The sequence below is a fragment of the Zalophus californianus genome, chromosome 15 (genome assembly GCF_009762305.2).
Source record: "Zalophus californianus isolate mZalCal1 chromosome 15, mZalCal1.pri.v2, whole genome shotgun sequence".
Taxonomy (NCBI): domain Eukaryota; kingdom Metazoa; phylum Chordata; class Mammalia; order Carnivora; family Otariidae; genus Zalophus; species Zalophus californianus.
In genome coordinates, this window is record NC_045609.1 from 34,472,206 (window position 1) to 34,486,269 (window position 14,064).

The 14,064-nt window shown below is 52.8% G+C and overlaps 2 protein-coding genes across 29 annotated transcripts in view; both read right to left on the reverse strand.

Moving 5' to 3' along the window:
- Positions 1-105: 105 nt before the first annotated feature.
- NDST2 (N-deacetylase and N-sulfotransferase 2) lies at positions 106-8,685 on the reverse strand. Of its 3 annotated transcripts, none has more exons than XM_027588901.2 (14): positions 8,457-8,685; positions 4,804-6,143; positions 4,524-4,611; positions 4,055-4,209; positions 3,704-3,889; positions 3,299-3,427; positions 2,985-3,167; positions 2,794-2,890; positions 1,993-2,116; positions 1,691-1,865; positions 1,319-1,489; positions 1,114-1,223; positions 840-942; positions 106-743 (listed from the first exon to the last, which is right to left on the reverse strand). In XM_027588901.2, exons 2-14 carry the CDS (start codon positions 5,806-5,808, stop codon positions 618-620), a joined length of 2,652 nt encoding a protein of 883 aa, XP_027444702.1. In that variant the 5' UTR covers positions 5,809-6,143; positions 8,457-8,685; the 3' UTR covers positions 106-617. The 3 variants fall into 3 exon arrangements, with proteins under 3 accessions (XP_027444702.1, XP_027444703.1, XP_027444698.1); XM_027588902.2 differs by lacking the exon at positions 8,457-8,685 and adding an exon at positions 6,231-7,694 and having other exon boundaries at positions 1,319-1,438; XM_027588897.2 differs by lacking the exon at positions 8,457-8,685 and adding an exon at positions 6,231-7,692.
- Positions 8,686-9,175: 490 nt separating this feature from the next.
- CAMK2G (calcium/calmodulin dependent protein kinase II gamma) overlaps positions 9,176-14,064 on the reverse strand; it is a 55,890-nt gene continuing 51,001 nt past the window's right edge. For 21 of the 26 annotated variants that reach the window (XM_027592050.1, XM_027591977.1, XM_027592007.1 and 18 more), the window contains 4 exons: positions 13,979-14,054; positions 13,575-13,669; positions 11,842-12,086; positions 9,176-11,190 (listed from right to left, as the gene is read on the reverse strand). In XM_027592050.1, coding sequence (XP_027447851.1) covers positions 11,854-12,086; positions 13,575-13,669; positions 13,979-14,054 — 404 coding nt within the window. In that variant the 3' untranslated portion in view covers positions 9,176-11,190; positions 11,842-11,853. The other 5 variants (XM_027592074.1, XM_027591881.1, XM_027591984.1 and 2 more) reach the window with 5 other exon arrangements.

The following is a 14,064-nucleotide window of genomic DNA, read 5'->3' on the forward strand; positions in this document are numbered from 1 at the left end:
TGGGCCTTCGCCTTCTTTCCCTCCATGTGCAGATGAGCTTTGAACCGGGGTGGGGAAGAGACTGATAACTTGCTTTAGTCTAAGTTTCTCCCACTCCAGTGAGGCAGACAAAACAGAAAAATAAGGATGTTTATTAAGGACATTTCTAGCCCACAGCTAGGGCTCATACTTAGCTCTATGAGCCACTGTCCGGCCTCATCCCCATTCAATGTGAATGACATTAGGGAGGCCGGGCCACAGGTAGACCCCACTGATCCCACGGTAGGGGGGTCCCTCCCATAGTCGGGTATAGACAGACTGCTGAGGATAAAGAGGGAAATCATCGGATTAATATGTTCCTCTACACCCTGCCTGGACCCTTTCATTCCTGCCCACCTTCCAAGAACATGGGTCAAAGGTGCCTAGTACCATGATGGTGGGGTATCAAGGGAAGCCCCTTTATAAGACCCCAGAGCTATGGGAAAGGACTGCCCTTCCCTTCTCAGCCATCCCAGGCCTGGGGGCCACTGAGGTAGAAGGGGCAGGGGCTGGGCTGCTCTTATCCCCCTTGTGGGCCCTGCTCTGGGCTTGCCCTTTAGGAAACTAGGGGGCTTTTGCTGGTACAGGAGGCCCGGACATCAGCCCAGACTGGAATGTTGCAGTTCTTCCCGAAGCCATGAGGGCACTGGCTGTCCAAGCCGGCTTAGCAGCTTCGACAGATCCAAATTGTGGTTCCGGAAAAAATCCGTAAGATAAAGGCGGGACTAATAGGAGAAAAATGGAGGCAGAAGTGGTAAGGAGTGTGACAAGGATGAGATCTTAGAGGCAGAGAGGGATACCTTGTCCCACGCTTTACTCACCTCAGTGTCCATATCTGGGTACTTTCGGCCTTTGCTCTTGCCTAGACAGCGAGTCTTACCACCTTCAAGTCCCTGGCACCAGAATCCCTTCTCTTCATCAAACCTGCTCAACAGGAAGAGGCCACTGTTTGGCAGGGAGAAAGGGAATTCAAACCCCATAAACGTACACTACCTCTCCCAACTCACAGGGACACATGTCTCTTCCAAACAGACATGGTCAACCTGCTTCCCCATTTCCCCCAGATTCCTCCTCCCCTGGGTCATACTCTCCCACCTGAGGGTCCGTGTGTAGTTCAGAAAGGGTGTGATACCCAGGAACTTCTGGATGCTCTCCATTGAGGCAGCTGGGTTGGTACGCAGCTCTTGCCCATCCACAATCAGCAACTAAAGGGACAGGGATGTGGTTCCCTCTGTATTCCTTAGAAGCCTCTAGGCTGAGGGGAAGGGGGACCCCAACAAGGGCTACTGGGGGATCATACCTGTCCAGAGGGGTAGTAAGTCAGCCAGCGCTGCAGATGGGTGGAATAGTAGCCAGGGACAAGACAGCGGTTCTGCAGGGAGCGAAGTGCCAGAGGGGCCTGAGAGGAGGCTGAAATCACCTGGTAGAAGGTATAATTCAGAGCAACTGGGTCTCCATGGGCTCGCTGGTGCTGAAGGACAAGGAATAGGAAGGGAAGGGATGGGTGATTTGACAGAATTATTCTGCCCTACTCTTGGTCTAGTGAATAAATAGCATAGGAATCCTTCCCCAAAGCAACTGGTTTAGTTTCCCTACCCTCTTGCTTTCTGTCCCTCTAGCAGTCACCACCTCCCTCACTTAAGCCCCAATGTATCCCTAGTTTCAGGCTCACCTGATACCAGGAGTAGGCCCTGTCAGCAGGGTTGGTGAGCACAGTGATGATCTTGGCTCGTGGCAAGAGGGCAGCCCCCCGACGTGGTACAACCTCTGAGTCAAAGTAGGTGGCACTTTTTTCAAACAGGAAGTCAGTGCTGGCATTGGAAGGGACAGGGAAGAAGTCCATGTACCTAGGAAGTAGTACAGACAAAAGGCAGAGAATTTGCAGAGTGAGCTGTGCTAGTGGAAGCTGGAATGGGGTATTTGCAGGGGAGGGAGTGTTCCTCTGAGAAGCATTCCAAGGGATCCCAGTCTCACCAATCAATGCCCTTGTGGTAATTAGGGCCGTTGAAGAACTGAATCTCCTCAAAGGTGCTGGGGCTAGGGAAACTGCTAGTCACAGCTGGGTGCAGGCTCAGGAAGAAGTGAATAGCTGTGGTCCCTAAATGGGAGAGAAAGTCCAGACTATTGTGGGAAAGAAGCCAGATCAACAACATGAACTTTAAGGAGGTGAGATAGTAACTACTCTGGGTAGTAATATCCCCTTTGGACAAACTATAGTGAGAGAAGGAAAGACTAAGAGAGGCCCAGGGAAGGGTTAAAATAGTAGTTCTCAGCTTTGACTGCATCAGAATCACTTGCGGATCTTAAACACACACAAACTACAGATGATCCTGATGCACCACACACACACACACACACACACACACACACACACACACACACACACACACTACAGATGATCCTGATGCAACACACACACACAAACAGATGATCCTGATGCACCACACACACACACACACACACACACACACTACAGATGATCCTGATGCAACACACACACACAGATGATCCTGATGCACCACAGACACACACACACACACACACTACAGATGATCCTGATGCAACACACACACACAAACAGATGATCCTGATGCAACACACACACACACACACACACACACACACACACACACGATTCTGATGCACCACCAGAATTAAGAATCACTGTCTCAAGAGACTGGATTAAGGAGGGGTGGGTATGAGAAGGGAGTTCTTTGGCCAAAGAATCCTTTGGGTTTAAGGCAGGGGAAGAGAAGTTAGCTAGGAATGATTCACCTGTCTTCTGGGGTCCCACAATCAGGAACTTGGGGAGCCGATCACAGGTTTTCTCCTTGGACCAGATATCTTTGTGCCTCTTGTCATCACAGGGATTCTGAAGGTGAGATAAAGAATCAGATGCCTAATCTTTTCTTCAATCCTTCCCACCCTCATCCTGTCTCTCTGGTCAGCCTGAGCTCCATCCGTACCTGCCAAAGGGGGCTCCGCTCTTGAGGGAACAGTTCAAAGTACTTTCGTGCAAGAGGGACGGGAGGCAGGGTCTGTAGGCGCAGCCGTGTCCAGCACTGGAGGAAGCGCACCAGGCTCTCAAAGGTATACAGGCCCAGCCGATCATTTCCGTAATTGGACAGATGGGTCATAAAAATGCTGATCTACAAAGGGGTGCCTGCATGTCAGAAGCGGAGAGCCTACCCCACCTCAGAATCAGGCTTGGTGCGCGAAGGTCCCAGCCTACATACACTTTGGCTCTCTAGTCTTCTAGCCCTTCCTCTCAGCACCTTACCGGATTAAGCAGCACTGTCAGAAAGAGCTCTCCACCTCGGATGCTCCGGTCTAGTTCACGAGAGCCTCCAGGATATTCACTATAGAAGATTGTGTGAGTGAAGAGGCCACACGTCTGCCGTGGCAGTACCTAGAAGAAAGGGGGGAAAAGAAAGAGACGGATGAGATTTGAAAGGCGAATGAAAAGTAGTAAGGGACAAAAGTCCTACAGCATTAGAATTCCCTGGGTTTGCAGAGGACTGTCTTGAGTTAACCAATACAACTTCCTATGTGCATGATGACTTTTTACCCCTCTACCCCCTATTATGTGAACTTGGACTAGTAGTTGACAGGACACAGGTCAATGCAGGTTGGTGGCTATCTAAACAAAGGAGTTTGATTCGAGTTTGTATCGGGGGTCCCTCACCATAATGCCATTGTGAATGAAGCCACGGCGGTAGCGGGCAGGGCGGAGATGGGGATACTCCTCAGTGCTGGTCACCTGGATGCCCCACACAGACTTCCAGGCCTCATAGAGCTGCGTGTGGATGGGGTATACACCCGAGTGGTGGGGGGCCACAGCATACCCCAGATCCGTGGGAATCCCATGCTCCTGGGAATGGCATAGACTCTCACCAGGACCTGGTGAGGTTCAGGGAGTAGAGGGTAAAGAGGGTGGGGACGCCTCCACAGAAAGAAAAATGGACAGGGTAGGGGAAGGCTGAAAAGGAACGATTATCTCTGAGAAAAGTAAGGGGAAGAGATCCAAGGGTCTCACCAGAGCAAACTGTTTGTTGAGCCTCATCTGGTCAGCCAGCACGGAGCGATTGTGGAACAGGTGTGGCTGCATGTGGCTCCACATGTGGGGGAACCACCAGAACTCTCTGCGGTGCTTCAGCAGCATGTCGTCCCCTGCATCCTCCTCCTCCGTCCCTATGATCACACACTGACCACTGACCACAGCCAGGCGGGCCCTGTGCCCTCCTCTGTTCTGTAACAACACTGACCACCTTCCATTCTCGGGACAAGACTGCTGACCTCTGCCTACCTAAGCCTACCTGCCCCCCTGCTGACTTGACCTCCAGCCACCCCTGCTAACCTAAATTCATATCCACCGCTAGCTCCTCACAGCATTTTGACCCCAAGCCCTGACCTTCTTGTCCAACTTGTTTGCCCAGGAAGATGAACAGTGAAGGGACAGATCAAACTAAGCTTGATATGCTGAGGGAGCAGGAGAATACACTCACCGGTATGATAGAACTTGCCCGAGAAGCCCAAGTTGAAGGTGAAGTTGGGCACTAAGGTCCTGAGTTTGTTCTGGGTGGTCAACAGAGCCTGGGAAGGGTAGCAGGAACATGAGAAATCATGAGAGCAGACTGAGCAGGAGAAAAACGAAAAGTAATGTTCTCCCAGACTGAAAAGGGCAGGGATTAATACCTAGGACAAGCTCAGAGTCAAGGGAGTCTGATAGGACAGAGCTTGAAACAGCTTCTGAGGAAAGAAATTTGAGTCAGGAGAAAGACTGACCTCAACATCAGCCACCTTCATGCGGGTACCTTCCTTGCCCACAAAGATGTCATCGATGTCTACCAAGATGTAGCGGTCAAGGTCTAGGCAGAGGCGCTTGCCGGTGAGGTACGCAACAGCATCAACAAAAACAAGTTTGTGGAGCCAGAAGGAAAGGCCATGACCAAAGAGCACCCGCTGGATGCCATCATGAAGCCCCAGGTCCTGTATGACAGTGGGAAGCCGGGTCCGGCGAGGCACTGGTGCTGGCATAGGGGGCTCAGCTGGCCGAAGGCTGGCAAGAAGCACTGGTTCATATGTGCTATGATTGGATTGGAAGATGGTCCAGTCATCACCAGGCAGTGGCCCAGGTTCCAGGCGGCTGGGGCGTGTGAGATGCAGTAGGGGGGCAGAAGGATTCACTTGGTAGTCCCGGAGCCCCACATTTGAGTGTAGGAAAAGGGGAAAGCCCTTGAGCTGGGCACTCAGTAGGCTATGTTCATGGGCTCGGAAAAAGCCAATGATGCCCACACCATATTCCACACAGTACCGGTCTAGCAGTTCCCGACTCCAGGCATCCAGGTTGACATACTTGAGCAGGTTTTCATAAATGACCAAGACATAGCGGCCACGGGTATGATCGGTCAGTGTGGGCATGTCCCCTCGGCCAGGTGCTAGCTCAGTGCTATAACGAAAACGACTAGACTCCAAGATGGCCACAATCTCCTGCCCCAGCTGTGAGTACGCACTCTCCACAAACACAAGGACCACAGGTTCAGTTCGCGCTGTCTCTGGTGGCCTGGGGGGCCGTGGTGGGACTGGAGGACGTACAGGGCCAGGGCCAGCTGCCCCACCACTGCTGCAGTCTCCCAAGGGCAGGGGCAAGGGTTCCTTGGCCTTGGGGCTGGTGGACACGTAGTAAGCCAGGAAGCCCATGGAGCCCAGACTGAAAGCGATCAGCAGCAGTATGAGGCGGTGCAGTTCCAGCTGCCGAGCTGGGCGTACCACCTTCCACAGCTTGAGCATGGCGGGGAAGGGGAGGCAGGGAGGGGGACTACCTCAGGGGATGGGAGGTAGGAGTTCTATAGGCTGGGGCTCTCTCAGGAGGGTAGAAGGATAGAAAAACAAGGGAAAAGGATTCCTCAGGGTCAGTTCCCTGAAAAGTTGGAGTCAAGTCCCCTTATTTTAGGGTAGGGGAGTTAGAAGGGGCCACAAGGGGCAACTGGACAGAGTCCATCGGTCTCAGGTCACCATGGCCCCCTGGTCCATGGCTTCAGGATGCAAATCTAGCCAGGCTCCACTCTCGGTCCTGCTGCGCTCCTCACATCAGAGGTCAACAAAGTTCATAATCTCTGCTCTCACTATTTGTAAGACAGAGAAATCAAGGGTTACTTCTCCACCTGAAAGTGTATCGTTAATCCACTCCCCTCTTCACCCATCTCTCTTACCTCCTGCTCACAGGACGACTTGTTCTCCAAAAAAAAAAAAAAAAAAAAAAAAAAAAGCTCCTGTAGAAGAACACCACAATCTGAGTCTCATACCTTCACTTCACAGCTTGTTCCCTTTCTTAGAATACTGTCTAAAGTCTCCTTCCTGAGTTAAGTTCTGAGTTAGAGCAGTACATTCAAGGGTTGGAACGGAATAAATCTCCCACTAGCAAGAGACCAAACAGCCCAGGAGGCTGAAAATGAACCTGCTCTGAAAGAAGTTCCCAGCCCACGACTGAGCAGTCGGTCAACCAGCAGGAGCTCCGGTCAGCCTGGGAGGAAGGGACGGAAAGCCCCACAAGTCCCACAAGTCCCGCGCTCCAACGAAATATCAGATAAGAGGAAACTCATGAGTCTGTTAATCTTCCTCATCAGTCAAACCCAACATCACAAGCTAAAAGCACTAACGAACTTGTAGTCAGGAGGACACTACGGTGGGGGGAGCTGAAGAAGCAAGAGAAATGCTGCTAGCTAATCATTCAATTCACTTCCAAACCCAGAACCCGGGGACTCTCTTTTCCATGGCTTGTGAAAAATTACTCAACCCCTGCCCTTCACCTCACCTGCACCAGTGTGGGAGAGATGATAAAAATGTAGCCCCAGGGCAGGCCACATCACTGGCGTCTGAGATAAGCTGGAGAACTGAGTCCAGAGTCTCTCTCCCTATCACTTTAGTTTTCCTTCCTAACTTAGCCTCGGTGATACTATATCCCATCACTGAACAGCTCAGAAAGGTCCTGAGCTAGCCTGTGGAGACAGGAGGGATTGAATCCCGTTACAAAAACAGAGCAAATGGAATGGGGCTGGATGAGAGGAACAGGAGTTTAAGTCATATCCAACCAATAAGAGAGGGGTAAGGACAGGGTGATCAGAAAACAGTTTCAGGGAGACCTAATTCTGGGGACTGCTTTCTTCAATAGATAGACCACTTCTAGAAGCTTTATTGTTGCTCTCTCCAGCTTAGCCATTCTTAGGAAGGCCAGTGACTGGCAATCCCTCCCTACTACCCCCTCCCAGACACACACATCTCAGGGGTGATTAGGCAGAGACAGGGTTCCTCAGAATTGAGAGAGACAATTTAAGAACAGTTCAGCTTTGGCCTGGGTCAAATGAACTGATGTGAAAAGAAAGCTGGGAGAGGATCAAAATGGTGATGGGAAGGGGTGAATCCTAAGAGTTAAAGGAAACTCTTGAGGGGAAACACAGTAGTGAAAAGTCATCACTGAGGGGAAGTGGACACTCAGGGTGTCTCACCCCTTCATGTTAAGAATAATGTAAATAATTACTGAGAGCTTACTCTTTGTCAGACACTCTTCTAAGAGCTTTCCATATATTTAATGCTCACATCAGCCCTGGGAGGTAGGTAAGAGGTAGAGACTATTATTATCCCCATTTTACATATGAGTAATCTGAGGTCCAGAGAAGCTTAATAACTTGCCCAGGATCACACAGCTCAGTCAGTGGAGGAACTGGGATTCAGAGTCAGGCCTGTCAAGCTCCACAGCCGGTGCTCTTAAACCACTGCATGTTGGCTTCACACCTAGAAGCAGCAGCAATATTCAGGGAAGGGGTGCTGAGGGAGCTATCGGGGTACAGTAAGGGGTGGGATAGGAACACGGGGTAGGGGGGTGCTGTACGCGTGGGCAGCAGCGGGAGGTTTCTGAGGCGGAAACCAAAGGGGTCACCCAGGCCCGGGCTGGGCGACAGCACCAGGGATAGAGACCGGGGAAGGTGGGGCTGGGGGCCCCCGCGCGGGGAGACGAGCGGTGCAGACGCCGTGGGAGGAGGGGGCACCGAGCCGCGACACCGGAATGCGGGGCTGGCACAACCGGGGCGGAGGGGGGGGCTGTCACGGATGGAGGGTCCCTGCTCAGGGGGAACATGGGGTCACAGGTGGATATGGGGACCGCGCAAGGGACGCGCTGAGGAGAGCCTGGGGTGACATCGAGGCAGGCGTTGGGCTGGGAGATCCCGGAGGGGAGGGGGAGCCCCGTGCTGAGGGCAGTGAAGCCACAAGGGAGGCTAGTGGAAGGGATGCAGGACAGGGGAGCTCTGGGCCGCACTGGGGGCCGCCCAGGACCACCCCGCGGGTGGTCATGGTGGCAACACCGAGGGGAGGACCTGCGGGCGACCGTGGGTGGGTGGTCACACTCTGAGTGGGGGTGGTTATCCTCAAGGGCGGCTCACCCGGCGGACTAGGCGGCGTCCCCGCTGGCCCCGGGCTCCGCCGCGTCCCGGGGCTGCCCGGCTTCCCAGCTCTCGGGGCCTCGGGCCGCGTCGCGGCGGCTCCGCCATCTCCGAGCGAACACTCTGCCGCAGCCGGGCCCAACCACCGCTCCCACCCGGGGGGGAGGCGGCGCTCTGCCGCTCGCGGCGCCCGCTCAGGTCCCCGCAGAGTCCGGGCCTCGCAGCCGCACCGCCGAGGTGCCGGGCAGCCGAACGGTTCTCCGCAGCGCTCTGTCAAGCCTCGGCCTCGGAGACGCCGGGCTGCGCGCCCCGCCCGCAGAGGCGCACCCCCCCGCTTCCCGCCCGGTGGCACAGTCTGGCGAGCGTCAGGCGCCGCGACTCCCGGGGCAGGGGCGGGCCCAGGCTGCGGGCTCGTCCACTCAAGCCCGGCGGAGGGGGAGGCCGAGTCGGCCCACTGAGGGGCTCGGGGGGCGGGGCTCGGGGCGGGGGGAGACCCCTGGCCCACCAGCGAAGAGCCGGCAGCTTTCCTCCCCACCCCAAACTCGCCTCTGCAGCCCGGTGGGCTGGTTGGAGGCTGATGAGTTTATGAGGAAGTTTTCTTCTAAAATGAGCCCCCAAGGGAGTGGGAAAAGCTACATCTCTCCATCTGAAGCTTTGTAACTCAGGAGGCTAAACTCTTAGGCCTTTGGCCATAAGCCTCCAACAGCAGTAACACAATGGACTGTTTAAAGGTTATTTTATTAAATATCTTCAGTTCAAGGTTTCATTGTAACAAAGCTAGAAGGGTCTACCAACATTCAGAACAAACACTAACTATTTTTAAATTATTTCTATGTCATCATGCAAAAATTCTGCATCAAATGCCTTCCATTTCCTGTTTAAAAGGTGATTTTTTTTTTTAATAGTCTATTGTCTATAGATGCTGACATTAGCCCCAGAAGAGGAGTAAGAATGCTAAGAAGTGGGGCTGGAGCAGCCATATGAAGCTATGGGTCTTAATGAACTCTAAGACCATTTGTCTTCAAGCCAGCAAAACCAAACCCTGTGGTGAAGGTGTCTGCGTGCTGGTACTGCAGGCTGCAGGGCAAGAAAGGGCTAGGCCCAGGGGCTGAGGCATGCATGAGGTGCTCAGAGGAGCCTGGCTGAACCCAAGCACCAGCACCTGTGAGTCTGCTCTCTTCTCAGCTGGCTCCAAGGTAAACCTGTAGCTTTGCCTCTTCTCCCAGCTCCTGTGCCTCCTGAAGGTAGTCCAGGAAGCTGGGGTTTACCCACCTTTCCCCCAAAAGTGCAGATATTTGTGCAGGTAAGTCTGCACAGTTGTTTTGGGGAAGCCAAGGCCATGACCAATTGCTCCTCCATTATCTTCTCTGCTATCTGCTTACAGTATAGATCTTTCCCTCCTGGAATGGAACTCCTCGAGCACAGAGAGGGACAATGAATGTTGGAGCCTTGGCTCTGGACACCTCTTTTGGGTACATGCAGGTGGTGGTGGTGGGGGTGATGCCCATGCAGATTGTCCAGCAGTAAGTCATACACTTCAGTTGCTCAGTAGAGAGGCCTCTTTAAAGAGAACACCTCTTCTTGCCAGAGCAGTCAGGTCAATCTCAAAGACAGGAAAAGAGATGGACGTGCAGCAAGGGAAGAGTAAGACGGGAGGCAGTCCTGAGGGCAGCCTGAATGCATAGAAACAACCATCAACTGAATCCCGCTGCCTCACTCCTCCCATCCCCCAGGGGCACTTGGCAGAGGGCTCAGGCCCACAGGAGGGTCAGCACAGGGACCACCACCATGAAAAGGCAAGACAAAGATGGTCCAAATCAGCACAGAAACAGAACTGCCAAAGGCAGCAAGGGGAGCCCTGACCAGGGCCTGGCTCTCTCCTTGCTAAGTTATAAGAAAACAAACACAAAGCAAAGCAGCAACCCCTCCCTCTTCCCAGCTGCAGGTATTGGGCCTCAGTATCAGGGCCCACGTGCATTGTGCATCCTATAGAAATGGATGAGTGAGTACATGTCAGACTAACGCGAGGTTTCTCATCAGCTTCGTAGCGGACACACTTCTGCAGCACCAATTCTCTTCCCTTCTACGCTAAATGGAACAGTACAGCAACGTCCAGGCCCTCAGTCCCGAGGCCACTGCTTCTCAGCTGCCTCCACAGCAGGCTGGGAGCTCTGCGTTCTCTCCCAAGTAGGTCTGATGGCCACGATGTTCTCATCAGCCTCATTCTAGGCGCTATGCAAGTTCAGAAGAAGTCCATTCCTAGACCTGGGGCAGGCAGGCCACCTCAGGGGCTGCAATCACATCACAGCCCCCAAAGCTCCGTCAGAGTTCTTGCCTGGTCCCCTGAGTCCACGGAGGCCAGAGGCCGAGCTCACCTCTTCAGGGCTGGTGGGTGAGCCGGCTGCTCGTGCCAGGACGGGTGTCACACAAACTCCTGCCTTCTTCCCAGCCCAAGGGCTATCGGTGGTTTTAAAACGCATCATGGTATGGATTCCATTTTTTTTTAAACAATCTTTTTTTCTTTTTTTTTCTTAAATGTAAAAAACACCTCGGTACAGCAGAGACAGACACGAAGGGCGGGCGGGAGGGCTGCATGCAGGGGCGTGCATTGGCTGCTGCCGCTTTGTAATTTAATTGTTTAAACCTCAAACGAACAGGACTGCCGCTGTCACTCAGGCCCTCCAGAGCCTCTGGCTGCGAAGGTTTGACCTCCGGCTTGGATCTCCTAATGCCCCTGTCAAAGAGGACAGATGTGGTCACAGAACAAAGGACAATAAGCACACAGATGAGTTCCAGGGACTTCCAACACACGACACACGTGGCCAAGTCTGCCTGAGAAGGTGGAGGATGGGGGAGAAGCTAGAATTTAAATATAACATCAGGGGCGCCTGGGTGGCTCAGTCGTTAGGCATCTGCCTTCCGCTCGGGTCATGATCCTGGGGACCTTGGATCGAGCCCCGCATCGGGCTCCCTGCTCCACGGAAGCCTGCTTCTCCCTCTCCCACTCCTCCTGCTTGTGTTCCCTCGCTCGCTGTCTCTCTCTGTCCAATAAATAAAATCTTTTTAAAAATAAATAAATATAACATCGCTTCACATTTGCTGAACAAATGCTTCACTTATGAGTATCTTATTTAATCCTCAACTCAGTGAAGTAGGTACCCCCCCCCCTCTTTTGACAGCTAAGGAAACTGAGGCTTAGGGTAGGGAAGTCACCTGTCCAAAGTCACTCAACTTGGAGTCCTGGGGCCAGACACAAGTCTGTCTGAAGGCTGCTGCCACTCCTCTGGGATGGTCCACGTCTGCCCCCCCGCCCCGTGCCACTTTTCAACCTCCTCTTCCTCCTCTGACCCCATCTGTCCCCTCCCTCCCCCCCCACCAGGTGCACCTGTGGCTGAGCTCACTGCAGCGGTGCAGCAGGGGCTCCTGAGCAGTGATAGTGGACATTGAGCCACTTGCCATCCCGGCGGTGCCAGACCCGGGTCTCCTCCGACTGGCTGGTGCGAGGCCGACCCTGCCCATCGATGTACTGGGTGAGGCGGATGTAGGCGATGCAAGCTGCGTCCTCCCCGATCACGTGGACGTGCGGGTTCAGGATGGTGGTGTGGATGGGCTTGCTGTTCTTGGACAGAACTGCAGGGGGCAAGGCAGAGTGCGGGAGGTAGGAGGGCGTCAGGCCTGAGCACGGATTTCCCTCCCCGCCTGCACTTCAGGTCTCACCCTCTCTCCAGCAGCCATTCTGGGAGTCTCTAAGTCCCCCACACACCAGAGGCCAGGAAATCCCAGAACATCAGTCTCAGTTATCCAAAAGGAAGAAAGAGGTGGAGAACGATGATAATAGCAACTGCTACTTTAATCAGACATCGTGCTGGGGGTTTTTTACATACATAAGCTATATTTCTTGGTCAATATGATTATCTTTATTATAAGATGATGAAACAGGTTCAAGGACGTTAAGTCATTTGCTCAAATCACACAACATTTGAACTCAGGACCATCTGACTCTTCACTAAAACCTAAGATCTTTCCACTCTTCCAGGCTGATGTTTAGATTTCATAAGGGTTGGCTTGTCCCTAACTGGCTGCAGAGCAAAATCAAGAGCTTAAGATTTCAAAGTGCATTTGTGATTTAGGAAAAAAAAAAAAAAGTCCAAAGTTAAAACAGAATCACCAAAGCACCAAGCTCAGGAGATCCCCAGGGTTCTCAGGTTTCTCTGGGGGAAAGGTAAAAGAAGTTGTGTCACCATTATCACGAACAAAGGCAGATTGGGTGGCTTTTAAAGAGATTCACATTTTAATTCATTTCAAATGTGGGACAGGGGCTACCTGAGACCCTCCCTAGGCCTTCTATAAACTCTGAAGCTGCTTCTGGCTAATAGAATTACTTAGATAGCCAAGGGTTTACCTTTGCAGCTGAGATATGAAGGGGTTGGTAGTTAGTAGAGAAAACAGTGACAAAATAAAACAGAACTCGGGGCAGGATGGGGAAGGCCTAGGGTAAAGTAGGAAAGAAAGGGAAAAAAAAATAGGGAGGAGGAGGGTGCTAGAGAGTGGCGAGAAAGATAGGAGGAGGTGGTGATTCATCTTCTTATCCCTTGGGACTTCCATGAACTGTCCAGAGTGCACAGCCCCTCAGCCGGCACTGTCTCCCTCCATATTCAGGCGGGACCCAAGCCACAGCTTCTGATCTCACAAATCACCTACAGTGCCCTGCTACTTGCTTGTATATTCTTATCTTGGTTTTACTTTCCTCTACTGTGAAACCTGTAGATAAAGAGCTTCATTATTACTTGCTGACATCTCAACCTGATCTCAGTGGTTTCCAGTCTTCGCGGAAAGAGGTGAGGCTGAATGGAATAGTGACCCTGATTGTGAAACCAGTTCTGCCACAAAGCCGCTGCAAAATGATGGGGCATGTGGGGCTCTGGAGCAGGTCCTTCCAAGGTGTCAGTTTAAGACCATCCTCGGGGTACAAGGAGGCAAACACATAGACCAGGGTGCAGCCAAGCAGATCAAATAAGGGAAAAGCGGGCAACTGGGAAGAGGAGAAGGTGAGCAGGGACAGAGGCAAAGGGGGTGAAGGGGCAGGCAGGAGTATATCAGCAGCACGAACCCACTCACGATTCTCAAAGTAAAACTTGTGGAAATCCATCCCCTCCACGAGGTTACCAAGGGCCTCAGGCTCAAAGGAAGTGAGGCCTGGATCGCAAATCTTCCTGCAGAAAGAAAAGCAGCCTGTCAGTCTCCTACAGGGGTGACTTGCCTTTTTTTCTTGTCAGTGGCATCTGTCCTGCAGCAGGTTAACTGTGGGCTAGGCCTGACAAGATGGCTGAGATCTTAGGGGGTGCGGGGTACTATCACAGGGTATCTACCTGGGAGAGATCCCAGCCCAAGGGCCTGGTGTTTAATCCAGACACTATGCCCAAGGCCCAGCTTTCCCTTTTCCCAGGGTCCAAGTTGATTTTGGGGAGGAGGGAAGGCCTCAAGAGATGCCTTGGGTCACAAGGAAATGGGTCTCTACTCACGTGTAGGCTTCAAAGTCCCCATTGTTGATGGCCTCAATCAGTTGTTCTGTGATCTTAATGATCTCCTGTTTTCGCACTGTGGGGGG